At 36.4% G+C, this 25195-nt stretch overlaps 1 protein-coding gene and 1 long non-coding RNA gene across 4 annotated transcripts in view; one reads left to right on the forward strand and one right to left on the reverse strand.

Annotated features, from left to right (window-relative positions):
• The window catches only part of Cul3 (cullin 3), a 35025-nt gene that overhangs the window by 1892 nt on the left and 7938 nt on the right, over nt 1–25195 (forward strand). Inside the window, exons 1-11 of one of the 3 annotated variants that reach the window (XM_087349177.1) lie at nt 9490–9671; nt 12151–12348; nt 15096–15281; nt 16168–16371; nt 16964–17143; nt 17223–17417; nt 17681–17857; nt 19859–20029; nt 21377–21484; nt 23248–23372; nt 24817–25069. In XM_087349177.1, the coding sequence (XP_087205303.1) occupies nt 12151–12348; nt 15096–15281; nt 16168–16371; nt 16964–17143; nt 17223–17417; nt 17681–17857; nt 19859–20029; nt 21377–21484; nt 23248–23372; nt 24817–25069 (1797 nt within the window). In that variant the 5' untranslated portion in view covers nt 9490–9671. Of the gene's footprint in view, nt 1–9489; nt 9672–10379; nt 10582–12150; nt 12349–15095; nt 15282–16167; nt 16372–16963; nt 17144–17222; nt 17418–17680; nt 17858–19858; nt 20030–21376; nt 21485–23247; nt 23373–24816; nt 25070–25195 lie in introns of those variants that run through there. The other 2 variants (XM_087349179.1, XM_087349175.1) reach the window with 2 other exon arrangements.
• LOC147875061 (uncharacterized) lies at nt 6171–7945 on the reverse strand. The gene is made up of 2 exons (XR_015535260.1): nt 7613–7945; nt 6171–7168 (listed from the first exon to the last, which is right to left on the reverse strand). It is a non-coding gene; the product is annotated as an uncharacterized LOC147875061 (long non-coding RNA).

Consider the following 25195-nt stretch of genomic DNA (forward strand, 5'->3'; position numbering starts at 1 on the left):
ATTAATCTTATTCCTACCACTAACTAACTAACTAACTAGATGGCTTACCGAACCCGAAGGTTCATCACCGAATTAACCAAAGCCCTCCACCGGACCCTGTCCTGGGCCAACAAAATCCAGTTTCCTTCAACTCCTATCTCCCATAGATCCCGCCTGAGATTATCCTCCCATCTACGTCTAGGTCTCCCCAGCGGTCTCTTCCCTTCAGGTTTCCCAACCAGTACCCGGTGCACACCTCTTGTCCCATCCATGCGCGCTACATGTCCCGCCCATCTCACTCTTCTCGACTTAATCACCCTCACAATACTGGGGGAGCAGTACAGATTTTTAAGCTCGTCATTGTGCAGTTTTCTCCACGCCCCATCGTCTTCCCTCTTAGGCCCAAATATCCTCCTCAACACCCGATTCTCAAACACCTGCAATCTGTGTTCCTCCCTCTGAGTGAGAGACCATGTTTCGCACCCATACAAAACAACAGGCAAGATTATTGTTTTGTATACTTTAATTTTCAGGTTCTTAGAAATCAGACGGGAAGACAAAATATTTTGGATTGAGAAGTAGCAAGCATTTCCGGAATTTAGTCTCCTCCTAACTTCCTCACAAGTATCATTTTGATTTGTTATTGTTGTTCCCAAATATTTGAACTTTGTAACCCTTTCAAAGGATTTATTAGCCACCCTAAGATAATTTTGCCCGCCTGTCTTCTGATGACGAGATACTAACATGTACTTAGTTTTTTCTGAATTTACTTCCAGCCCCACTTGTCTACCAGCCTCTAGTAAAACTTCTGCGTTCCTCTTTATTGTATTTATATCGTCCCCCAATAAATTAACATCATCAGCATATGCCAATAGCTGATGTGTCCCATTCAATTGCAAACCCTCCTGCCTACCTTGGACCTTCCTGATGGCGTATTCTAGCGCAAAGTTAAAGAGCAAGGGAGACAAAGCATCTCCTTGTTTTAGACCGTTCTTGATGAGGAATGTCTCAGATACATATTTACCTACTCGAATTTTGCTACAGGTTTCATTTAAGCACATTTTTATTAGACCCACTAGCTTCTTTGGTATACCAAATTCAATAAGAATATTATATAGCACTTCTCTCTTCACAGAGTCATAGGCTTTTTTGAAATCTATAAATAACTGATGTACGGTCCCACCGAACTCCCATTTTTTCTCTAGTATCTGACGAATGCAAAAGATCTGATCAATCGTTGATCTGTTTCGTCTGAACCCACACTGATGATCCCCAATAATTTCATTCGCATATGGGGTTAACCTTGCCAAAAGAATGTTGGATAGAATTTTGTATGAGGTTGATAGCAGCGATATTCCTCGGTAATTACCACACTCAGTCTTGTCCCCCTTCTTATGAATAGGAATAATTATGGATTCCTTCCACTGTTGTGGCATCTCTTCCTTATCCCAAATTAACTGAATAAGCTTATGGATCCTCATATGCAACCCTTTGCCACCTGCTTTAATTAATTCGGCCGGAATCTGGTCAATTCCTGGAGATTTATAACTTTTCAACTTCCCAATGGCTAGTTCCACTTCATCTAAGCTAGGTTCTGGCACCAACAGTTCAGCTGTATGCATTTTAATCTGTCTAATATCACCAGTATCATGAACATTTAAGAGCTCGCTAAAGAAATTTTTCCAAGTATTCACAATTTTTATTGGATCTGCAAGCAACTTGCCACTATCATCCTTTACCAAATTGGTCTGGGGTTGATATCCTTTCTTAAAGTTATTAATGCCTCTGTACAGGTCTCTGATGTTTTTTTCCTTATTATTTGTCTCAAGTTCAGCAATTTTGCCCTTCAGGTATTCCCTTTTCTTAGTCCTAAAGGTTCTACTAGCCTCACGTCTCACGTTACATAGATTATCCGCATTTGTTTTGTTTGGGTTCTGCAACCATTGAAATTTTGTTTGCTTCCTTCGATCTATTAATTTTGAACATTCTTCATCAAACCACGGTTTATTTTGCTTTCTCCTGTAGTATCCTAGTTTCTCTTTTGCTGAAATTTTGATGCAGTTTCTGACATTTTCCCACTCCCTGTTGATGTCCACACTTTCATTATCCTCATTTGTCTCTAAAATTTGAAACCTATTCGAAATTTCAACTTGATATTGTTCCTTTGCCTCTCCCTCACTTAATTTTTTCAAATCAAATCTTTCTGTGTCAAAATTTTGTTTAGTTCGTCTACTTACTGAAAGCCGCTCCCTCACTTTTGCTACCACCAGATAATGATCAGTGTCGCAATCTGCTCCTCTGAATGATCTCACATCAATTACATTTGTCTGCCTTCTCTTATCTACTAAAACATGATCTATTTGATTGTGTGTTCTGCCATCTGGAGAAGTCCAAGTGTATTTATGAACATCACGGTGTGGAAATTTTGTACTTTTTACAATTAAATCTTTTGACGTAGCGAAGGTTACTGCTCTAAGACCGTTATCATTACTAAGTGCATGGAGACTCTCGCTGCCTATTGTGGGTTTGAAGATATCCTCCCTCCCAATTTTTGCATTGAAATCTCCTAGCAGAATTTTCATGTGATACTTGCCAAATGTATCAAATACTGATTCCAATTCTTCATAAAAGCTATCCTTGATATCATCGCTTTTGTCTTCAGTTGGGGCATGAACATTAAGGACAATGATGTCGCACCAACGTCCTTCCAAAATTACGTAAGACAACCTGTCACTAACAAATTCTACTCTCTTAACTGCTGCCCTAATTCTGCTATGAACAAAAAAACCCGTCCCTAGCTGATGATTGTCATTCCCCTTTCCATAGAAAAATGTAAAATTGTCCACTGGGATCATGCCCTCCCCCTCCCATCGCACTTCCTGCACTGCCACTAAGTCTAACTTATAATTCCCTAATTCCCTACACACTGATTTCAGTGCCCCAGCCCTATAGAGGCTCCTAATGTTCCAAGTACCAAATCTCATGTCCTTTTTCAATTGCCGTGGTCGTGCCAAAGAGTCCGTCCTGATCCGAGGCTTGGTTGATTTTTTCGTAACACATATTTTTTTAAAGGTGAAAGGTTGTTAGCCCTACACCCAACCCCCAACCTGGAGGACCAGGGTATCACTCTTAGTCTAGCGCATCTCCTTAGACCTGTCCGGCTTGGGTGACCCTACCATGAGCCGAAGCTCAGGCCGGCATAGCCCTAAGGGTCATTTGAGCACGCAAGCCTCCTCACCCGGCAGGTTGCCTTCGACAAGGTGGTGATACCTTCGAGAAGGATTCCTACCACACCAAATGAAATTAAAGTCTTTCAGGAAACATTCCTACAGCCATTGAATGATTACAAAGATAACTTGATGGAATACTTATATAATCTATGCAAGATTTAATTCCATCATAACCACATGAATTTTTTTTTGACTTGAGAGAAGTTATTATACTTTTAATTCCTACCACACCAAATGAAATTAAAAGTATAATAACTTCTCTCAAGTCAAAAAATTCATGTGGTTATGATGGAATTAAATCTTGCATAGATTATATAAGTATTCCATCAAGTTATCTTTGTAATCATTCAATGGCTGTAGGAATGTTTCCTGAAAGACTTAAACATTCACAAGTAAAACCACTATATAAAAAGGGTGAAAAATCATGCATCTTTAACTACAGACCTATTTCTAAAATTTTTGAGAATGTTATGTGCAAGAGAGTAAATAATTTCTTAAACTCAAACAACATCCTTGTAGAGGAACAATTTGGATTTAGAAAAAAAAATCTCAACAGAAGAGGCTCTATTTAGTTTCACTAATGAAATTGTATGTGCACTTAACAATAAAATGAATATGGGTAGAATATCTTGTGACCTAGCCAAGGCATTTGATTGTGTAAACCATGAAATATTACTAATGAAACGATGTTTTATGGAATTCGAGATATAGCAGGACAATGGTTTAAATCCTACCTAAATAATAGAAGGCAGCAAGTATAAATTAAAAGCCCCCATACCAATCATAATACCTATTCAGAATGGGGTATCGTAAATCACGGAGTGCCACAAGGTTCAGTTCTTGGACCCTTTCTTTTCCTCATATATATCAATGACCTGTGGGCAACTATAAACTCTATGTCCAAACCTATTCTTTTTGCTGATGATATAAGTATCATTATTACACACCCAGAATTGATCTACCTTGAAAGTATCATGAATGATGTCTTTGCCAACATAATTTTGAAAAAACAAACTTCATAAAATTTGTTACGAAGCACAAGACATATCCTAGGTTAAATATAGGTTTTGAAGAAACATTAATTGTGGAAGTTGAAACAAACAAATTCCTTGGCTTACAAGTTGACAATACCTTAAATTGGAAGAAACACATTGAATATTTTATTCCCAAATTAAGCTATGCATGCTTTGCCATGAGAACAGTTGTACCACTCATGACAATAGATTCTTTAAAGCTAGTTTACTTTGCTTACTTCCACTTTGTAGTGTCATATGGATTAATCTTTTTGGGAAATTCAACAGACAGTAATAAAGTTTTTTACATGCAAAAGAAAATAATTAGAATAATGGCAGGTGTCAAAGTACGGTACCTTGTAGAAAATATTTCGTAAATTTAATATACTTCCACTTGCAAGTGAATTTATACTCTGCTTGCTATCATTTGTGGTGGAAAACTTGGATAAATTTAAAAGAAATACAGATGTGCATAATTTAAATACAAGATGTAAACATGATCTCTATGTGCCAAATGCTAACCTTACTAAATATCAAAAAAGAGTGTACTATACAGGTATCAAGTTATTTAATAATCTTCCACCAAGAATTAAAAGTCTGAATTATGATATAAAGGTATTCAAGCCTGCATTGAAAGATTAGCTCTTCACTCACTCCTTCTATTCTGTAGATGATTTCATCTCTGCTGAAAATTTTTAAGCTTTATGTATATCTATAATCTGTATGTAAAGCAAGTTTTGTATTTCTATTTAAAATTCTGAGGTTTATGTGCATTGATATGTGAAATACGTTCTTGTACTTGTGTTGAAAGTTCTGAAGTTCATGTATATTGTATGAAATGACATGTTCTACATCCTTTGGTTGAGTGTTAAGAAGTATCTATGGAATGTATATAAACTCTACTCATTAAATATCCTATGAATGAACATGATAAAATGTTTAACCTTTGCAGTTTAAGTTTCTCCTAAAGCATTTCTTAATTACCATGATACTGCAGTGGTTGTCAGGCCACAATGTTTTATTATCAGTAACTTTCAGAAACATTGCACCTAACTCACTGCATGGAGTTGAGTTACTCTTTCTGACATTACAACACATACAACAGAACCTATCACCAGACTCTAGTCTTCAAGAACCTTTTTAAGATTAAGGTTCTTGAATTATTTTTTGGGTCAAACTACACTGGCTCACTTAATCTTTTTGCAGTGCCTCAATATCCTCAGGTTATGTACTTAAGTAAAGCTCTCTACCTCAGCACATAATCAAGTTTTGCATAAGCAATTTTATTATGTTAAAATCCTTATGACTCCATGAAGAGAGTCTTTCTTGAGGAGCTAATAGTACGCTCAAGTATTCAAGAACATTCCAAGATTTTATAGAATTTAAATGTTCATTACCACATTCACCCTGCCACCAGGCCCTTACCTGAGCCAGATGAATCCATCTAACACCCACAAACTGTATTTCCCTAAGATCTCTTTTATAATTATACTCTCAGTCACATAATAGAATAATGTCAGGATTATATAGAAGTTTCTTTTTAACAATAGTTATCTTCTAGGATTGTAATTTTTGTTGGTATGTGAACTGTTGTTATGACACTTCACACTTTATTTCTAAACATGCACCAAGTTCTTTTTACCTGAGCTTTTTCTTTTGTACAGCACTTCTTTTGTTGCACACAATTTTGTCCATAATCTTCGAACCCTGGACTCAGTGAACACTGGGTTTAAAAAATTCTAAGAATTATTTGTGTGTATAACAGATAAAAAATTATTTGTTTATTGTCTTTCAGTACAGTAAAATTAACGCTGGTAACCTTAAAAATAATAATATGTAATGTAATTTTTAGCGTTGTATCTAGGGGTTTATATGATAGGTTTTGTTAGTCACAGAGTTATCATTGTCGTTTTTATTGTAAAGAATGCCCAGGGAGTATTTTACTGCATAGTTTGTCACATAGCATATTTTAATACCTCATAATTGGACTTACAGAGTAATTACTTATGTAAGTTACATATCAAGGATCTTTATTCTACGTCTACACGGCGAGGGTTTATAGAATACAGTTAGGGATCATAGTCAGGTGTAAACGGTCGGGAGTTCCCCCACTCTCCTAGTACGTAAATCGAGGCATCTGCTTCACTCTGTAGCGTCGCAAAGAATGCCACACAGCGCCAGACTTTGAAACCTTATTGTAAAATGCAAGTTTTCAAAACAACAACTGTGTCAGATACAGGAGAAGTCTTAAAATAATATGTGACTCTACAATGAAATGTTCACATTTGAATACAATTTGTATTAAACTATACTGAAGTAATTTGTCGATTATGAGTGAGTACTGTTGCAGATAACAAAAACTGCCTGTTTTTTAAAATTAATGCCAAGAGAAGATTCTTTGAATTATTTTTGGCTCAAGAGAACAAAAAAGTTGGACCAATATGTTTTATAGCAATACATGTGGCATTCAGTGGAAGGTCCTAAAAATTTAGTATGTAGCTGAATGCGAGAACAAGAGTAAAATTTAAAACGGTAACAAGTTCGGTGGCCTCTGCATTCCACATGAATAAGAGTAATATAATTTACTAAATATCTATGGCATGATTTACAATAAACTGTTTGTACACAAGAATTGAATTAAGTTGTATGCAGAGTTGGTCGATAAAACAGTATAACTGTTAGAATGGAGTAATTATTAGATATTTAACATGCGCAATAGTAATGCTACCATTTGAATAAAACTGCTGGAATGTGCAGACTCCTGTGTAGGTTGGGGGGTCCGCAGTGGCCGCGCGGTCTGAGGCGTGGGCCTTGTGCCGCTTGGTCGCTGGGACCGTGGGTTCGAATCCACTCAAGCCATGGATGTCTGTCCGCGTTTTTCTGTGTTGTGTTGTCCTGTGTAGAGGTAGAAGCCTTGCGACGGGCCGATCCCTCGTCCAAGGAGTCCTGCCGAATGTCTATATATCAAGCCAACGAAAAGTTTGGACCCGCAGTGCTCAGGCACTTGAAGAACGGGTCGTTCCCAGTATAGGTTGGAGAAAATGTGGATATCGGTTCAATAAATAATTACTATATTAACATTCACTGAACAAGAAGTGCACAGACTTCACTGGTGGGGCACATTACATACACTCATTAACGGGACAGATTTATGCAGCGATACAATAACAGCTTTCATTAAGTGCCTTACCTCACAATTCCACGAACGTAATATACAGTATGCAGGAAAATAGTAGGGCAAGTTTTTAATTTTACATACTTAGGAAATACATTTTCATACCACAAAAAGGATACAGATATCAAATTATATAAATATAATAAGATGGTGTTATTATAAGACATTTTGGCATACATGACAATTGATACGAAATTGCGTTTACGCAATATTACCTCAAAATCAGCACTCAGTTACAGCAGTGAAATATGGTGTGTTCTGTTATGAGCCTTAAGAAAAAATCACGCCAGGGTAAGAGCACGCAGGTTTTGACGTAAATACGTCTATGCGGAAGGGTCATTCGGCAAAAAGTTGACAGTGGAACCACGGTTCCGGAGAATTTGATGTAAATACGTCTGTGTATTTAATTCACTAGAGCAACGCGCTCCTTTCGGAGCGCTTTCTCTATAGAGTCGGGGGGGTTGGTCAAGTGTTTAAAAAGCAACCAACCCCCCCCCCCCTTCGGGGGGTTGGTTGGTTGCGTTTTAAAATCCTATGTAAGAAACTAAACTAACCTCCCCCCCCCCCGAATGGAGGGTTAAAACACTTAAAATAGTCCACGACGCACTTCTTCTATAAGCGATTCACATCTCTGCTCTTGCCGCAATAACGAAAGTGGATTGTTGACTGCAGTAATGTTACACAACAATACCGAGTAAACAGATGACGTTTCCTAGGTAACATAATGCATGCAAGCTGACCATTGTCAATATCAACAATTTGTAAATATGGATCGCCAATAATGGTCAGCTTGCATGCATTGTTATGTTACCTAGGAAACGTCATCTGTTTACTAGGCATTGCTGCGTTACATTACTGCCGTTAACAAGCTGCTTTCGTAACAAGATGGATGACATTTCATTACATTACAGAGACGTAAATATAATTTAAATACAGAGACGCATTTACGTCAAATTCTCCGGAACCGTGGTTCCACTGTCAACTTTTTCGTTCACGAAATTGCAATTTTTTCTTCGTGCCTCTTCTCATTATTTTTAAATTTATTTCCTTATTATAGAGAACACTTTTGATATTAATTATAACATAGGGTAATTCTCTTTGTAATATTTTCAATTACCAACAATGTAAATATCGAACTAGAATGGTCAGCTTTTATATGAACTACTTGCGTGTCTGTCAATGTAAGTAAATGTTTTGACGCGAATACGTCTTTAAAATCAGACCGACATATCGGGTACCAGGACGGAAACGGCGATGTAACGTTTGCAGGGTGATCCATTCCGACACTATAACTTCGTAATTAATAACACGATTGAAATAAATGTGGTCTCGTTCGATCGGGTATACGACTACGATGCGAGCATGACCTCGAGATGGTGCCGCGCATACGCGAGGCGCGGGTGGGGGCCCGCGGCGACTGGCGGCCATTTTTGGCGTGGGCGAAAATTTCCGGGCAGTATATATCGCGACTCCTATGTGCTAGCGCGCTGATTTTGGTGCCAAACGAAAGATCTCGTCTAGATCTGTCGATTTCAGCCATAAACGTGAACTTTGCAATATATTTGTTGGTGACAAATCAACAATAAGTCGTGAAAAATTTAAACTTTCTGATGTCGGCCCATACTCACCGACAAGCCCAGAGGAAATACAAGCAACGCATCTCTTCTGAAAGGGCGTCTAATCAGCCATCGATCAGTACCGCCATGTCCGTGGCGGAACGAGTGAGACGGCTTCGGGAACGTCGGAAAGTCGACGCGGCGCGTGAGTTTCGTGTCTTACTTCTCTTACCATAGACCAATGATAAACAAAATTGTCATCGATTACTAGCTAAGACTCTGTATATTTGTTATGCTAAATAAAAGCCATGTATCCATTTCGTTACTTTCATTTCATTCCCATATCCCAAAGAAAATATTACCCGCTCACGCAGACGTATTCACGTAAAACCCACGGCCGTGTCCCCGACAGCCACACCCCGATTTTTTGATTTTATAAATTACTTCTTCTTCTGGCATAACAATTAAAATTATTACGTCATAGTTTTCGTTGACATTGTTGTATTTCTTTAGTATGTATTGTCGTCAACAATCAACTTTTCGTAGTCTGAAGAGAAGTCAGCTGTGAATAGCTTGTAGAAGAAGTGCGTCTTTACAAAGTACTTTTGTGCTATTGTGTTACTGAAGAATAGTGCCTTACATTTTCTGAATTTTGTTATTAATTCGATTGTTTATTGCTGGGGAACATCTAGTTTCCTTTCCTTGAACGACGGGATAGGTAAAGGTTTTTTCTTATTTTATTGTTATTATTATTTATCAACATATTTACATGTGTTTGAAGATTTCTGTCTTCTGGGTTGTTGCGCTGTGTAGTCTGGTCGATGTTAACCAATGTTTCAGAGGTCATACTGCCTCCGTCATCAGGGCGATTCATCGACCAGACTACACAGCGCAACAACTCAGAAGACAGAAATCTTCATACTCACAGCTGTGAAAACCTCAAATCTTACTTACATGTGGTTTTTAATACTTACGAACACTTGCAAGAAAATGAAGCTAGTTTCTTTCTTTCTAACACAATTTCAAATTATGTTAGACTGACTTTTGTTATGTACGGCAAAAATTGATTGCAATTGAATATTCCAGTAAACAATTAGAAATTCGAATGCTTAAAACAACAAGGCATGTTTAGTAGCCGAAAATCTTGATGAAACAGTTAGAACCCTTAAGAGTCTGGTGGTAAGTATGTGTACCACCTGCTTTCACGATTAATAACCCTGCATTGTGTATTTGTGGGTTTCTCCTTTACCTCCTCCTTCTTCTTCTTCTTCTTCTTCTTCTATGGCCGTATTCGGTCCATGGCCTCCTCAATTCTCCTCTGAGGAGGCCATGGAAACTAATTGTTGTCATCTGTTTATTCGGCATTGTTGTGTTACATTACTGCCGTCAACAATCCGCTTTCGTTATTGCTGAAAGAGCTGAGCTGTGAATCGCTTGTATAAGAAGTGCTTCGTAGAGTAGATAATATTGTGCTGTTAAAAACGTTTTAGAATATCACAAGTACTTATCTTACATAAGAATTATTAAGAAATCTGTGATACTGCCCTCAACTCTCTCCATTTTAGTTTTGATTAAATTAATCATTGTGGGTGGCCATCGTGGTCTCTTACAATTGAACAAAGTTTGAGGTAAGGGATTCCTATTTATTATTAATGTTAATTACATTTAATGATTTCATCTGCATTTGTGAACTCGTGTAAGAGAATTAGGCTTTTCTTCTTTTGACGTAAATATTGACATAAATACGTCTATACGGAAGGGTTATTCGGCAAAAACAGCTTTAGGAAAACGTGTAAGATCCTTATCAACAATGTGTAAATATGGACCGACAACAATGGTCAGCTTGCGTGCATTGTTATGTTAGATAAGAAACGTCATCTGTTTATTCGGCATTGTTGTGTTTCATTACTGCCATCAAGAATCCGATTTCGTTATTGCTGAAAGAGCTCTGCTGTGAATCGCTTGTAGAAGAAGTGCTTCGTAGAGTAGATAATATTGTGCTGTTAAAAACGTTTCAGAATACCACAGGTGCTTATATTACATAAGAATTATTAAGAAATCTGTGATACTGCCCTTCACCCTCTCCATTTTAGTTTTGATTAAATTGGTCATTGTGGGTGGACATCGTGGTCTCTTACAATTGAACAAAGTTTGGGGTAAGGGATAAAGGCGCATCGCACTTCACGCTACTGCTGCGTTTGTGCGTTGCGTCATACTATGTAGAGATAACAAGATGGATGACATTGAAGCTAAAAGAGTCCGTAATGCAGAATATATGAGGCAGTACAGAAAACGTAAAAAAATTAGAGGTATTAAATAATGAGGTCCCGCGCCGTAGCCACGCGGTCTGAGACAGAATTTAATGTAATTAATTCTTAACAGTCATTGCTTGTAAAACAGATTTGTTTTGCTGTGAGAGGGTGAATATCTGTTAATTTTACATAATTGCATTTTAGGGGAGGGGGTGACATTGTATCAAAACACTGCATCCCTACCAGCTTGAAATTCATGAAACTGTAACCTTAAGTAATCTAAGAAAAAAATATCATATATTATTGACTGCAACCGACAAGGAGGAACATAACATCATTCTGTGAAGTTTGCAAGCAAAACATTACAGTTAGTGGGCAAGTAGGTGGTACATTAGATTAGTGTTCAGGACGTTTGTACTTTCTCTGATCAACAGAAAAAGTCTGAATGTCATGTGAGTTGAAGCATCAATAGAAGACAGCCATCTTTGGAAAATAACAGTGTGGCTGCACAACATGTTTATATGTGAGAATAGAAACTGATAACTCATTGCAATTTCACCTCTGAAATTTGTATGATGGCATGATGGAAAGACTTCTACTAGTATTACGAATGGAACCCTAAATTACTAAATTGCGCTATGTCATTAGTGAATGCTTTAACACTTGCACTAATGAAAGAAGTAACAACAAAACGTTTTCTTCAGGGTATTTGTAATACTTAGCTATACTTTAAACAGCAGAAGTCTGTTCAAATTCAAATAGTAGTTGCAATTCTAATATACCAAAATATAATGTTTAAATTAAATTTTCATAAATAGCTGTGTTGACATCAAGGTAAATGCATTTAAAAGACATTGTGTGAAATAATAAAAATTTCAATAGGTTGTTGAAGAATTAAGTCATGTTTTACTGTATTGGATAAAGTTGCCTTTTTCTTTCTTATAGATGACAATGGATGAGAAGTATGTGGAGAGCATTTGGGCTTTATTAAGAAATGCAATACAGGAAATACAGAAGAAGAACAACTCAGGTCTAAGTTTTGAGGAATTGTATAGAAATGCATATACTATGGTTCTTCATAAGCATGGTGAACGTCTGTATAAAGGTTTGAAGGAGGTTGTGACGCAACACCTAGAGTTAAAGGTGAGATGCTTCATAAGTGTTTATGCTCGTAATATGACTGACATCACTGTATATAAATTTGCAGCCATGTTACACAGTGATAACAATGTCCTGTTGATTGTATCCAGTAAGGAAATGTGTAGAGATGGCCAAAAGTCATGATTACTTGTTGTAGAAAGCATAACAAGTGTAGGGGTTTAGTATGCAAACATTTTTGTTACAAAGGAACATATGATATCAGTGCACGTTATAGAATAATCAAATGTCATACCACTCGCCATAGCACACAGCCACATAACCAGTTGCTATAGTTACCATCATTATCAACACATAATCACATTCATCACCAATTGAACTGCTAGGCCTGTTGGATCTTTACTGGTTTAATAGTGTAGAAGATACAATGAATTTATCCCTTCTAACTCAGAAACAGTGTGCTTTGTGTTATTTAAAAAAAGACCACATCTAGTTGTCACACATGGTCAGATCAGGACTTCAAGGAGGCCAGATGAGAGGGCCACATTATCTAATCCACAGTGGAAATCTGCTGTTCAGGAAAGTGTGCATGCTAGCAGCATAATGGCTGGTGTCCCATCTTGTTGCAAACCTACACTGGTTAGAAGACCCACATAATCAAGTTCTGGAATTAGTCGGACAGACAATAGTTCCTGATAACTTTCACCAGTCACAGTAAAAGACATCAGGAAAGAAGTATGGTTTAGTAATCAGTTCACTGGTAACTCGTCTCATTATAAAAGGAGGTGAATGCTATGCTACTTGTTCAAAGAGATGTGGATTTTGTTTACCCCAGATATTAACATCTTGAGACCTTGTGCTGAGATATACCACTCATTCATCAGTGAGCATATTGTTGTGGCAGGATGCCAAGGTTGGGAAGGTATACAATAAAACTGCACATGCCTGTTGCCACACATTCATGTCATTATCATTGTGGGTTAATACTTGTGTTAGGCGTCATTCCTCATCAGATGTCTCATGGAGGTTCTCAAAATCTGGAAATCTACATATTATTTCTTAATGGATTTTCTGGACGATTGAAGTACTGACACCTCCAAATGAGCACTTACATCTGCTATTTTTATCTTCCACTTAATTTCACATTTAACACAAAACCAGTTAGGGATATTTTTCTAAAATTTACATAAATTGGTCTCAGATCTGCTTTATTAAAACACAAGACAAAGTTCTTTTTATTATTGTGACCCCACACACAATGCTCCTTGATGGTGAATGGACTTGTATTTACCATGGACAATATTAGAACATGTTAAAACATAATAGAAGGTCATTACTTCTGTGTAAAACGTGTTTGTTATAGCACACTCATAAAAGGAAAATCCTCTGCAGATCTGAAATCTGGACTACTACAGCATGTCATGCGACACTCTTCTGCCTCCTACTTCCAACAGTTTCTTGCCCACTCATCATATTCACCTGATGATGCACATATCCATCATCATATAGAGTGTCTTTATTTTTTTCATCATGGTGAACATTTTATTTTGTCTTGTAGACCATGTTATCATGACTTATGGCCATCCCTGTATAAACAGATTTTTTGTATTAGAGAATTACTAACACAAAGATCATTGTGGTCTTCCCTTGGTACTTTACATTGCAAATTAACTTGTAATGTGACTTAAGTTGGACCAAGCTCATGAGTAAATGAAAGTAACAAAGCAGTTTTATTTTTTTATTATTTCATTGGTGATGGTACAAGTCTATGCACTTCCAAACTTCAAAAATTCCTTGGTATTTATGCTATTTTAAACATGTCTTGTGCAAATGTAATGTTTAAAATTATGTGCTTGTAGTACTCTGCCCAGTAAATTAGTTAAATACAGTGTCTCAAAAAGATGTACACATACATTCAGTGAATGAAATAAAGTAATTTTAATAACCTACACTATTACATATGTCATCATTGTCACTTAGTGAATTAGCAAATCTAGTGTAGGTGTTTAAAATGACCACTGTTAGCTTCATGCTGGGATGGCTGTGCAAGACTATTCAATTTCTTACCAGAGCTCTTGAAGTGTTTCTGACTTTGTGCTGTACATCACACCCTTCAAGTAACCCCACAAGAACAAGTCAGGTGGGATTTGATCTGGTGATCAAGGGAGTACTAAACAAATTCTATGCATCTTCTCCATTGGTTGGGAATTGTGTTGTAAAGACAGGCCCTGACATCGTGATGGTAATGTGAGGGTGCCCTGTCTTGTTGATATCACATGTCCTCATCTCCAGGTGGCTTGTGAATGGATGGAACAATGGATTCTTGAATGTGTATACATCTTTTTGGGACACCAGTTTTAGGCAACATGACAGCTTTATATGTGTATACCAACTTTTGTCATTCAGGTCATACTCTATTAGATCATAAATGAAATTAAGATTTTTAGATAAGGGTCTCCAGGTTTGACCTTCAGCAAAGACCCTGCATACTTTTGGTGCATGTAATTGGCTAAATTCTGACTTGGTATCTAAGACATCTTGGATTTGGATATTGGAACCATTTGATACTCTGGTGATTTGCACTATAGGTGGGAAAATTATTATCTCTGAATGTAGTGATTCATAGATGCAAGGATAACATTAAAATGGATCTTAGAGAATAAGGTAAGATTGGTTGTTATCATATTAACATAGGGAACTCTTGAGAATGCAAGTGTTGTACATACTTATGATGAAAATAAAAAACATAACTTCTTTATATAATGTACATTTGTTGTTTTTACTTAATTTAGGTTAGGGACGATGTCCTGAAGGCTTTACATAACAACTTTCTCCAGACATTAAACCAAGCATGGAATGACCACCAGACATCCATGGTGATGATCCGTGACATATTAATGTACATGGATCGTGTGTATGTTCAACAGAATGACGTACCAAATGTCTATAACCTTGGGCTCACCGCTTTCAAGGATCAGGTAAGTAATGTGTTTTAGAGATAAAAAGAATTGTGTCATGTGCTGGGATATAAGGTTGCTTTTATTGTTGATCATGGTTTTATGGGTTGTGACACCAGAAGACCACAGTTGAAAAAATTGTTGCAATGATATCAATTTTTTGTGAAAAATTACCATAAATATCACAAAAACTATTAAACTCCAGTAATGAAGGCTTAATATAAAGGTGGTTAATAAATCACTTGGAGATGTGGCAGATGTCAGGTACTCAGGTACTTTCTACAGGGATAGGTACAATTGGATGGTGTAGAAAGCATAACATAAGAGTAGAGGTTTAGTATATAAACATTTCTATTACAAAGGAACATGACAGTGTCATCAATACATATCTTCACTCTGACAAATTGTTTATTATGCCGCATAGACCATCCAGTTGCAACATATGGCCATCGCTGTAAAACCCTAAAGATAGTTATGTTTCCTGGGTATGAAAATTCATAGCTGATCCTACGAGAAAATGTAGATCGAGGATATCTGAGAACAAAGTGCAGAAGAGAGCTTTATAATTCTTCATCATATTGCATGGGCTATTAAGATTAAGGGGTTTGAGATGGGACCTATAGCTCAAATTAAATGTATATAAAATTTTATTTGGTAAACCTCAAAGGGAGAAACTGCTTGGGAGACCTGAGCATAATTTGAGAAATAAATTACATTGGAACTTAGGTAAATTTATTTTATGAAACATTTTTTCTTGAATTATATGCACTATCTAGAAGAAATAATGTAGGAAACAGGTTTGCCATTGTTTTATTCTTACTACTACAAATACTTTGTAACCTGGAGGAACATAATTTATATTAACTTAGATGTCTTTAACAGCTGACTGTGGATGGTTAACTTTCAGGTGGTTCGATATGGCTGCATCAGAGATCATCTTCGTGAAACATTGTTAGACATGGTGATGAGGGAGAGGAAAGGTGAGGTGGTGGACAGAATTGCCATTAAAAATGCCTGTCAAATGCTCATGGTTCTGGGGATCAACAGTAGAACGGTTTATGAAGAGGACTTTGAGAGACCATTCCTTCAACAGTCTGCAGAATTCTACAGAGTAAGATGATGGAAACTTGGTAGAATACATTGCAAGTAGAGGAAGTATGATTCATTGTGGTAAAATACAGTATGAGTAAGAAAGTGGAAATTACTCATCTCCTCTTAATTGTCCTTTCTGTTAATGGTACTTTTGTAAATGATGAAGTAATGGGAGATGGCTATTTGTGAATACTGTGTTATAAGTACTTATGGGAAGCTGTTCTGTCAGAACATGACCTCTGACCTTGCCAAATGGTGCCAGTGATCTCATTTGTGTAGGCTCAGTGACCTGTGTGGGGTGTCTGGAACTTCTCTTGCTGGATGATATCATCACATGGATTCCCAATTCAGGGATTTTAATTTCACTTCCACATATAAAAAACATATGTAGGTCTTCGTAGAAAGTATCTGTTATTGTCGTCCACTCTTAACCAAGATTGTATTAAAAAACTAGTGTGTGTCAAACCTGTATATGACTCTGCCAGCAAAACCACCTTCTGTTTACATTTTATTAGAATATTTCTAATTTTAGCTTGTGTTATTGCTTAATCATTCTTCCTTTCTGATGTTTGTGTCTTCAGAATTTTTATGTACATAATTTTCTTCTTCAGTTAGAAAGCCAGAAGTTCCTTGCAGAAAACAGTGCATCTGTGTACATTAAGAAAGTAGAAGCTCGGATAAATGAAGAAGCAGAGAGAGCTAAACATTATCTAGATGTATCAACAGAATCACGGATTGTAGAGGTTGTCGAAGAAGAACTAATAAAGAAACATATGAAAACGATTGTGGAGGTATGTGTGGTTTAATTACTTATAGGTTTATGGTAAAAATTCTGCAGAGCACCAATTTGAAGCAAATTTTTATTTTTAGATGGAGAACTCTGGTGTTGTCCACATGCTGAAAAATCAGAAGACTGAAGACCTAGCATGTATGTACAAGCTATTTAGTAGAGTAGAAGAAGGTCTTAAAACAATGGCTGATTGTGTAAGTCAGTACCTGAGAGAGCAGGGCAAAGCTCTTGTTCAAGAAGAAGAGGGAGGAACAAATGCCATCAATTTCGTTCAGGTAGGTTTCTTAACACATCTTGTCCTTTAACTATGTTTTCCAGTTAAGAGTTTTACTTCCGATGCTTGTTAGTTTTTTTAATTATCAGCATTGGATGCCCATTTGTTTTGGGGATTGATGTTTTGTAGATATTATGGTCTTATTACTTTCAGTATTTCTCATCTAGACTGCATGTGAAAACAGAAGTATTGAAAGAACAGTGAAACCAAATATGCTCATGTTTTATCATTTTAAGAAAGGTTAATAAGGAATTTTCATTGCAGAATCTACTTGACCTTAAAGATAGGTTTGACCATTTCCTCCATAATTCTTTCAACAATGATAAAATCTTCAAGCAGATGATTGCATCAGATTTTGAACATTTTCTCAACTTGAATCCGAAGTCACCAGAGTACCTATCTCTCTTCATAGATGACAAACTGAAAAAAGGAGTAAAAGGGGTAAGTGATCTTTTTATTACTAATCTACGTTTAAGAACTAGACATGTATCATTCTTGTAACTTAAATTTTATTGTTGTTACAGCATGATATTATAGAAGCTGCAACTAGATATTTAGCCCTGATTTATTACACATACACATATATGATGTTTTAGTATTTTAGCAGTGTTATTTTAAATCAGATTGCTGTCTTCATTTGTCATATACCTCTGGTTTCTGTGTGAGTCTGCACTTCTCACTGTGATGATAGCTGTCTTCTAGGTTGTAGCACCATGCAGTGTGGTAGAAGTTTACCAACACTTCAGAGTTCTGGGCTCATATTCATATTGTCATGCAATTGAATCCCACTCAGGGCACATTTTTCTTATTATTGCTTGCAAATGTAAATGTGTTACAGAATATTGCTACTATTATTAGGGTCTGTTATATTTTTGTAACTTATTTTTATATACAGTTTCTTTGTTAAATTTGCCATATATAACCCCCAAGTATCGCACCATCACCTTGTTTGTGTTTGTTAACTTACAAACCACATTTCATGTAGAATTTGGAGGTATGTTTATGATCTGTCTTCACAATAAATTTCACATGCCTAGCTACAATGGTTTATCAATTATTGCTGTGAAACTTGGAAGATAAAAAAGTATGTTTGCATGGTTACCATGTTGTTTATTATATTCTACAGAAAAATTGTATGAAGAAAATTGTATATTTTTCAATGATCTATTACCATGCATAATTTCAGGGCCATACATTAAATAGTGCTAGTGTCACTGTGTCCTTACAAGTCAGCACATCTGCCATGTTGTTATTACCAAGTGTAGGAAATTAAAAATATGGGGTTATGAGGTGTCGTCCATTAGCATACCATTTGTACCAGGTTTTATGATAATCTAGCAAATTATTCAGAAGTTTAAACCAGGGACACAAGGACAAAGACAGCATGGTGATCTTGCAAACATACTTTCTTTCCTTAAGAAATAATATGGTAATATTTTCAATATCTGTACCATACCATGAATGCCATAAAATGGATTTTAGACGAAGTCTTCAGCATATTTATTGTTCTACACCAGTTTATCATAAAGATATCATACGAGGCTCGTCCACAAAGTAAGTTTCCCTGGGGCCGTTTACAGAAACAAAACACAATTTCATGAAAATATTTATAGCAACAGATACAGCAAGTGTCCAGCTATTTTTCAACATATTCGCCACCGGAATTGAGACATTTGTCATACCGTGGGACCAACTTTTGAATACCTGTGTCGTAGAAGTCTGCCGCCTGGGATTGGAACCACTGTGTGACAACCATCTCCGCCTCTGTCATTCTCAAAACGCTGACGCTGACCAGACAGGAATTTCTTGAGGTGTAGGAAAAGATGGAAATCACTGGGAGCGAGGTCCGGGCTGTAGGGTCAATGATTAAACACCTCCCAGCTGAACTCCTGCAGGAGACTTGCTGTCTGTCGAGCCGTGTGCGGCCTAGCGTTATCGTGCAGGAAGACAATACCGGCACTAAGCATCCCGCGCCGCTTGTTCTGAATGGCCTGCTGAAAATTGTCTGCACCAGCGACGCACCATCTGCTTGCTCATGACGTTAGGCCCATAGATCCGGCACAGCTGACGATGAATTTCGATCGGCGCTATGCTCTGTGCATTCAAAAACTTTATCACTGACCGCACTTCACAGTTGGCGGGAGCTGGAATAAGAACCTCCATCTTCAACAGCTGCAACGATGCTACTATGAGAACGCGGGAAGTACCGTTAGTGCATGCGCCATGCTACGTCATTGCTCTATCACGTACGCACAGTCGCTTCGCGCAATATAAGGTTTGCTAGCTGTGGGACGAGTGGGAAACTTACTTTGTGGACGCGCCTCGTACATATCTGAATCTGTGGTCTGAGAAATTAAATGCTGAATTCTGACATTAACCTATTTTTACTGCTGTATATTATTTTATTCAGTTCTGTTTATTCTCTTTCTTTCTCTGGCATAGATGACAGAAACGGAAATTGAGTTGGTGCTGGACAAGACTATGGTACTGTTTAGATTCCTGCAAGAGAAGGATGTATTTGAGCGCTATTATAAACAGCATTTAGCCAAGAGGTTATTACTCAATAAGTCTGTGAGTGATGACAGTGAAAAGAACATGATCTCTAAGCTGAAGGTAAAGTCTTATTTCCAAATCATTTTTGAGAAACATAGAGGTGGTATTTCACTGTAACTGTATCTATGAGAGTAAAGTTTTCTTTAATTCTGTTCTGTAGAGGTTCTTAAGAAATTATCTTTTTCTTTAAAATTTAATTCTTGTGTGAAGCGGTCAGTATTATTATTATTATTATTGTAGTAGTAAGAACAAGTATGTACCAGTATTAGTTATGACTCAAATTCTCATAACTTACACAATTTTACTTGAGAGACATGCATTATTTTTATGGTATTTATTTTCTTTACTGAAGCGTTAATGGTAGGGTAGCTATATAATTATTTTATTGGATTCTCATTTTTATTGGAGAGTATTCAGTATGTGGAAGTAAGAAGTCTGCATTATGATACAGTTTTTTTTATAAGAAACAGTTATTTTATGTACTAATAAAATTGAGGGAAGTTCTAGATTGTATTTTGAGAGCATTCTATCAGAGACTGACTGTTATAGTGAAAAGGTTTTCTATTATCTAAGATGTAATACAAAATATTCCATGATTTTCAAATAATATATTAGTTTTGACTCAGAGTACAGCACTTCTTCAAAGCTGATATATTAATTTGTGTGGCTGCTTTCAAATTGTGGGTCCCATAGAAACCTTAGTAAGGTGTCAGAACAAAAATGCTATGCTTTGTTCATGGTCCAACTTTTTTCAATATAATTCATAATGCCATGTTGAACATGTTTTGAAAGGTGTGTGGGGTGCACTAGGGCTGTGGAATCCTGTTTGTATAAATTGGGACCATTTTTATATCTATGTTTGAAGTTCAAGTGGGTTGGCAATTCATAGCTGCAAGTACTGTGTCAGTTCAAATTTGATCCATAGGTTTGATTGTGGCATGTCAGTCACTTTCATTTTTATATTGAACAGTTTTCTTGGTATTTTCCCCTACACTTACATATTTGTCCTATCCGTACAGGATGGAATTTTTTAGGATGGATTGGCTTAAAATGGAGAAATCGAAACACATGAACACTGAATCAAATATTAACTGTCCTTGTACTTGAATGCCAAAGTCTATAATTTTAGTACTTAATAAAATGTTCCTTACTAATTGGAAGTGAACCACAAAGGTTTAAACATTTGTTGTCAGGTTTAAAGATGTTTTGCACAGGATGTCATAATCTTGCTGAAATAAGCAGTCTGTTATGTGCTATAAATAAGTATATATATTACATTTTGATTGTGAGTCATGTAACTGAGATGCAGACTAATCTAATCCTTAATTTCTGTTTTTGTATTTGAATTTTGTTCTTGCAATTTTGTGATGTTCTTGTCAAAAACATTACTTCAAGTTGTATTTGTAGACTGAGTGTGGTTGCCAGTTCACTTCAAAGTTAGAAGGCATGTTCAAGGACATGACAGTATCTAATACTATAATGGAAGAATTCAAAGTTCACCTTCAGACATCAGGGGTAAGTCTGTAATTAATAAATTATATTTTATTTACTCATAGAAGGAATAGAATTTCATGAATAAAAGATGTGTTGAGTGGTGAGTCTGAGGAAGACTGTCTTCTGGGTGGGTTGTTGCACTGTGCAGTCTGGTAGAATTTTGTAAGATTTGAGGTTTTCACAGCGGTGAGTATGAATATTTCTGTCTTCTGGGTTGTTGTGCTGTGTAGTCTGGTCGATGTTAACCAACGTTTCAGAGGTCATACTGCCTCTATCATCAGGGCGATCGCAGGAGGCAGTATGACCTCTGAAATGTTGGTTAACATTGACCAGACTACAGAACGCAACAACCCAGAAGACAGAAATCTTCATCTGGTAGAATTTTATCAACATTTCAGAGGTCCTTACTGCCTCCACCATCAGTGCCGCAAGTTACACATCTATGCGGCATAACCGTCCAGAAGACAGCAATCTTAAGATAAGATGTCAATACAGAATTTATAATTATGTCTCAGAATCTGAAAATAAACATTCTTAGAATATAGGAGATTTAATGATCTTGTAGTCATCAGGAATACAAAGTTTCTACTTTGATAATAGACATTAATCAAATTCTGTAGCTCCCCAAGAAATAGAATTTGGACCAATGGCAGATAGCATATAAAGTACAGGAAAGTATGGAATAATGATTTTGGAATACATTATTAAGGGAAAATGTTTGCCCATTACAGTTATTTTAAGTACTTAGTTGTGTTAAACTTTAGAAGAAAATTGATTCTTTAATTTTTAAAATTGTACCATGAAAAGCTGAGTTTGTCAGCCTCCTGCAGTCCATGACATTTGACACTAATATGTAACTTAAACCTTTGCCTGTCATTCATCTGTACTGTATGATAATTCTAGGATACATGTTGATTTCCATGTCCTTTTAATGCTTTGTTTTATAGTGTCACGCATGGCTACACACTGCACCATTTTAATATTTTCTGCTCCATTAATTATCTTCAAGAAATAATGAATTTCGTGTATGGATGTGGGCTAGATAAATGGTCATCAAATTTATTTTTACTGCCACTACAGTAACATAGTTTTATGTTCCACGGTTACCAGAAAAAATAAACAATTATAAATGATTTTCTGATGTTATGATTTAGTATAACTATATACAGAGTGTCCGGATGAAAGGTATCCAAAATAAAAAATTTATATCTCGGAAACTAATTGTCAAACATGTATCCGGTTTATGTCATCGGAAAGGAAAACTCTGAATGTTTATTTCTAAGTATATAACTTTCTTTTAAGTTGTTTCATAATGTGAGTAGCTGGGAATAGCTATGACAGATCAGTATGAGATTCATGATGAAATTATAAAAAAAGGGAAAATCTTGTTACTATTCATTCAAAAAACTGTTGCCATTCTGTTTATTTTTAGAAAATCTAAAGCAAGACCTAAAGAGAGTAAGGTAGCATAACCTGAAGGTTAAGCAGTTGAGCACTGCTAATATCAAAGACTGCCATAGGACATGATCCTGACCTAAGATTTAAATATGCATTGAAATATTTTGTCGTTTGTTGTGACAAAAGAATATGACAGCTTAGTAAAAATGTTTTGCCCCAGAAGAGAATTATTAGATTATTTTTTAATACAACATCCCTTACTAGCTCTTGTACTTTCATTTTGCTTCTGTGATATTAAAGACTGAGTTAAAGCAAAGTACATACTTGTTGTGTTCGTTTGAAATGATTTGTATGATGCTCTAAGAAATGTTGGATCATGTTTTCAGACAAATATGCATGGTGTCGATTTAAGTGTTCGAGTCCTTACAACAGGTTTCTGGCCAACACAAAGTGCCACACCAAAATGCAGTATTCCTACTGCTCCTCGTAATGCATTTGAAGCATTTAGGAGGTAAGTGAATTCAGCTGGACAGTGGTTTGCTTATTAACACGTGTAGTGCAGCCGCTGTAATATTATGGTGTAGGGGACCAGATTAAAAATGTGACCACTCTAATGTTTTGGAGCTTGAATTTTCACATTTTAGTACAGTTTGAATGTTATATTACTGCTCCAGTTCATTAAATATTGTTTTTGTAGGTCTTGAAGTTTACATTCTTCGCATCAGATTCCAGTGTGTCATAGTAGAGTAAATAGTCAGATGAGAGTTATTTTTTGATCTGCTGCATGATAACACGTGGTTATAGTATGGTTGCTTTGCCATTGCCTTGAAACCGTGAAGAAGAACACTTGAGAGAAATTGTTATAGATGTTTTTGATGAAATTAGTGACTGTTCTCTTTCACATTCTTCTTCTTCTAATAACCACTTCAACCAAACATTTGGATCAGAAGATCTTGTTTTAGAAGCCATTATTGGTAAACATGACCAATAAAGAAGAAATTAACCCAAACTTAAAAAAAGTTGACTTTGGAACACAAACACTCACATGTGAGCGGGCCGCCGCATTATTGGAATTCTAAAAGTAAACTGAACAAAGTGGGTCTATAGTCATAGCTAGAAATATTTCCTTTGAAATATCCATGTAAGGGGTTTTCCTCTTAACATAGAGAGAGTTACAGGAGAGAAAACAATTCCTAGAAAGAGTTATCAGACTCTTACTGAAAATGTGGTGCTGCTCTCACAACGCGAGTCCTTGAGGGTTAAGCGTCCTGCATCTAATCATGGGAATCAGTGATTTACTTATCTTATTTGTCATAGGCTGGTAAACATAAATTATTTTTCTTTTCTTTTCAATTTTTCTTTATGTATGTAATATGAAATAGAGGAATGTATGCGAATAATTGATATGATATTTCCACTGATGCTGTTTACTTTAATTGTTCATACTCCTTGGCAGTAGGTCAGGCCTGTTAATATGCAAACTCAGTCTCACAGCTTGATGTTATATTTATATATATATATATATATATATATACATAAAAATCTTAGGTATGTCTGATCTGTGATGAAGAATGGGTAAGTATCTGTGTTCATATGCACATTTTTATATAGTGAGTGATTTGTTAGAAAACTATGATACAATTGTTTATGAATATAAAGTGTAGTTTGTGGATGTGTTTTATTTCATGGCTATTTGTGGCAATATTTGTAGTGAGCTGCATGAACAGCTAGAATGCTACAAGTATACATTTATTGTTATATTAAGTGACCACAAGTTAGTAAGATTTTAGATTCTGATGATGTTGAACTTCTAGCATGTGACACCATTTTGGCTTGTAAGTAAATACTGATATTTCAGAGGAACATACTTCCCCCACCTTCAGTCCACATGGTATTACAACTCAGAAGACCAACATTGAGAACCAAAGTTAAGTTTTGTAAATTTTCTCAAACAGATTCTACCTTGCAAAACACACTGGTCGACAGTTAACACTTCAGCCTCAGTTAGGTTCCTCAGACTTGAATGCTGTCTTTTATGGACCACGTAAAGAAGAAGGTGAAGGCAAAGATGGGGCAAGCTCTTCAACGAACGTGGTGTCGGTATCATCACAGCGAAATAATGGACCTCGTAAACACATCATCCAAGTTTCAACGTACCAGATGTGTGTTCTTATGCTCTTCAACAACAGGGACAAACTTAATTATGAGGTATGCCCCTCAGTATTTGTGTTGAGAGAATTCACTCTCATTATCCACAGTTTGTTTTCTTTGGATTTGAATCAAAATTTGACTGCTTAAAATCTAGCAAAATCTTTACAAAATCCAGGACTGTGT

Source organism: Zootermopsis nevadensis, unplaced genomic scaffold (genome assembly GCF_977971745.1).
Source record: "Zootermopsis nevadensis isolate Lab colony 2312 unplaced genomic scaffold, Znev_1.0 Znev_ptg000002l, whole genome shotgun sequence".
In the NCBI taxonomy this organism is placed as follows: Eukaryota; Metazoa; Arthropoda; class Insecta; order Blattodea; family Termopsidae; genus Zootermopsis; species Zootermopsis nevadensis.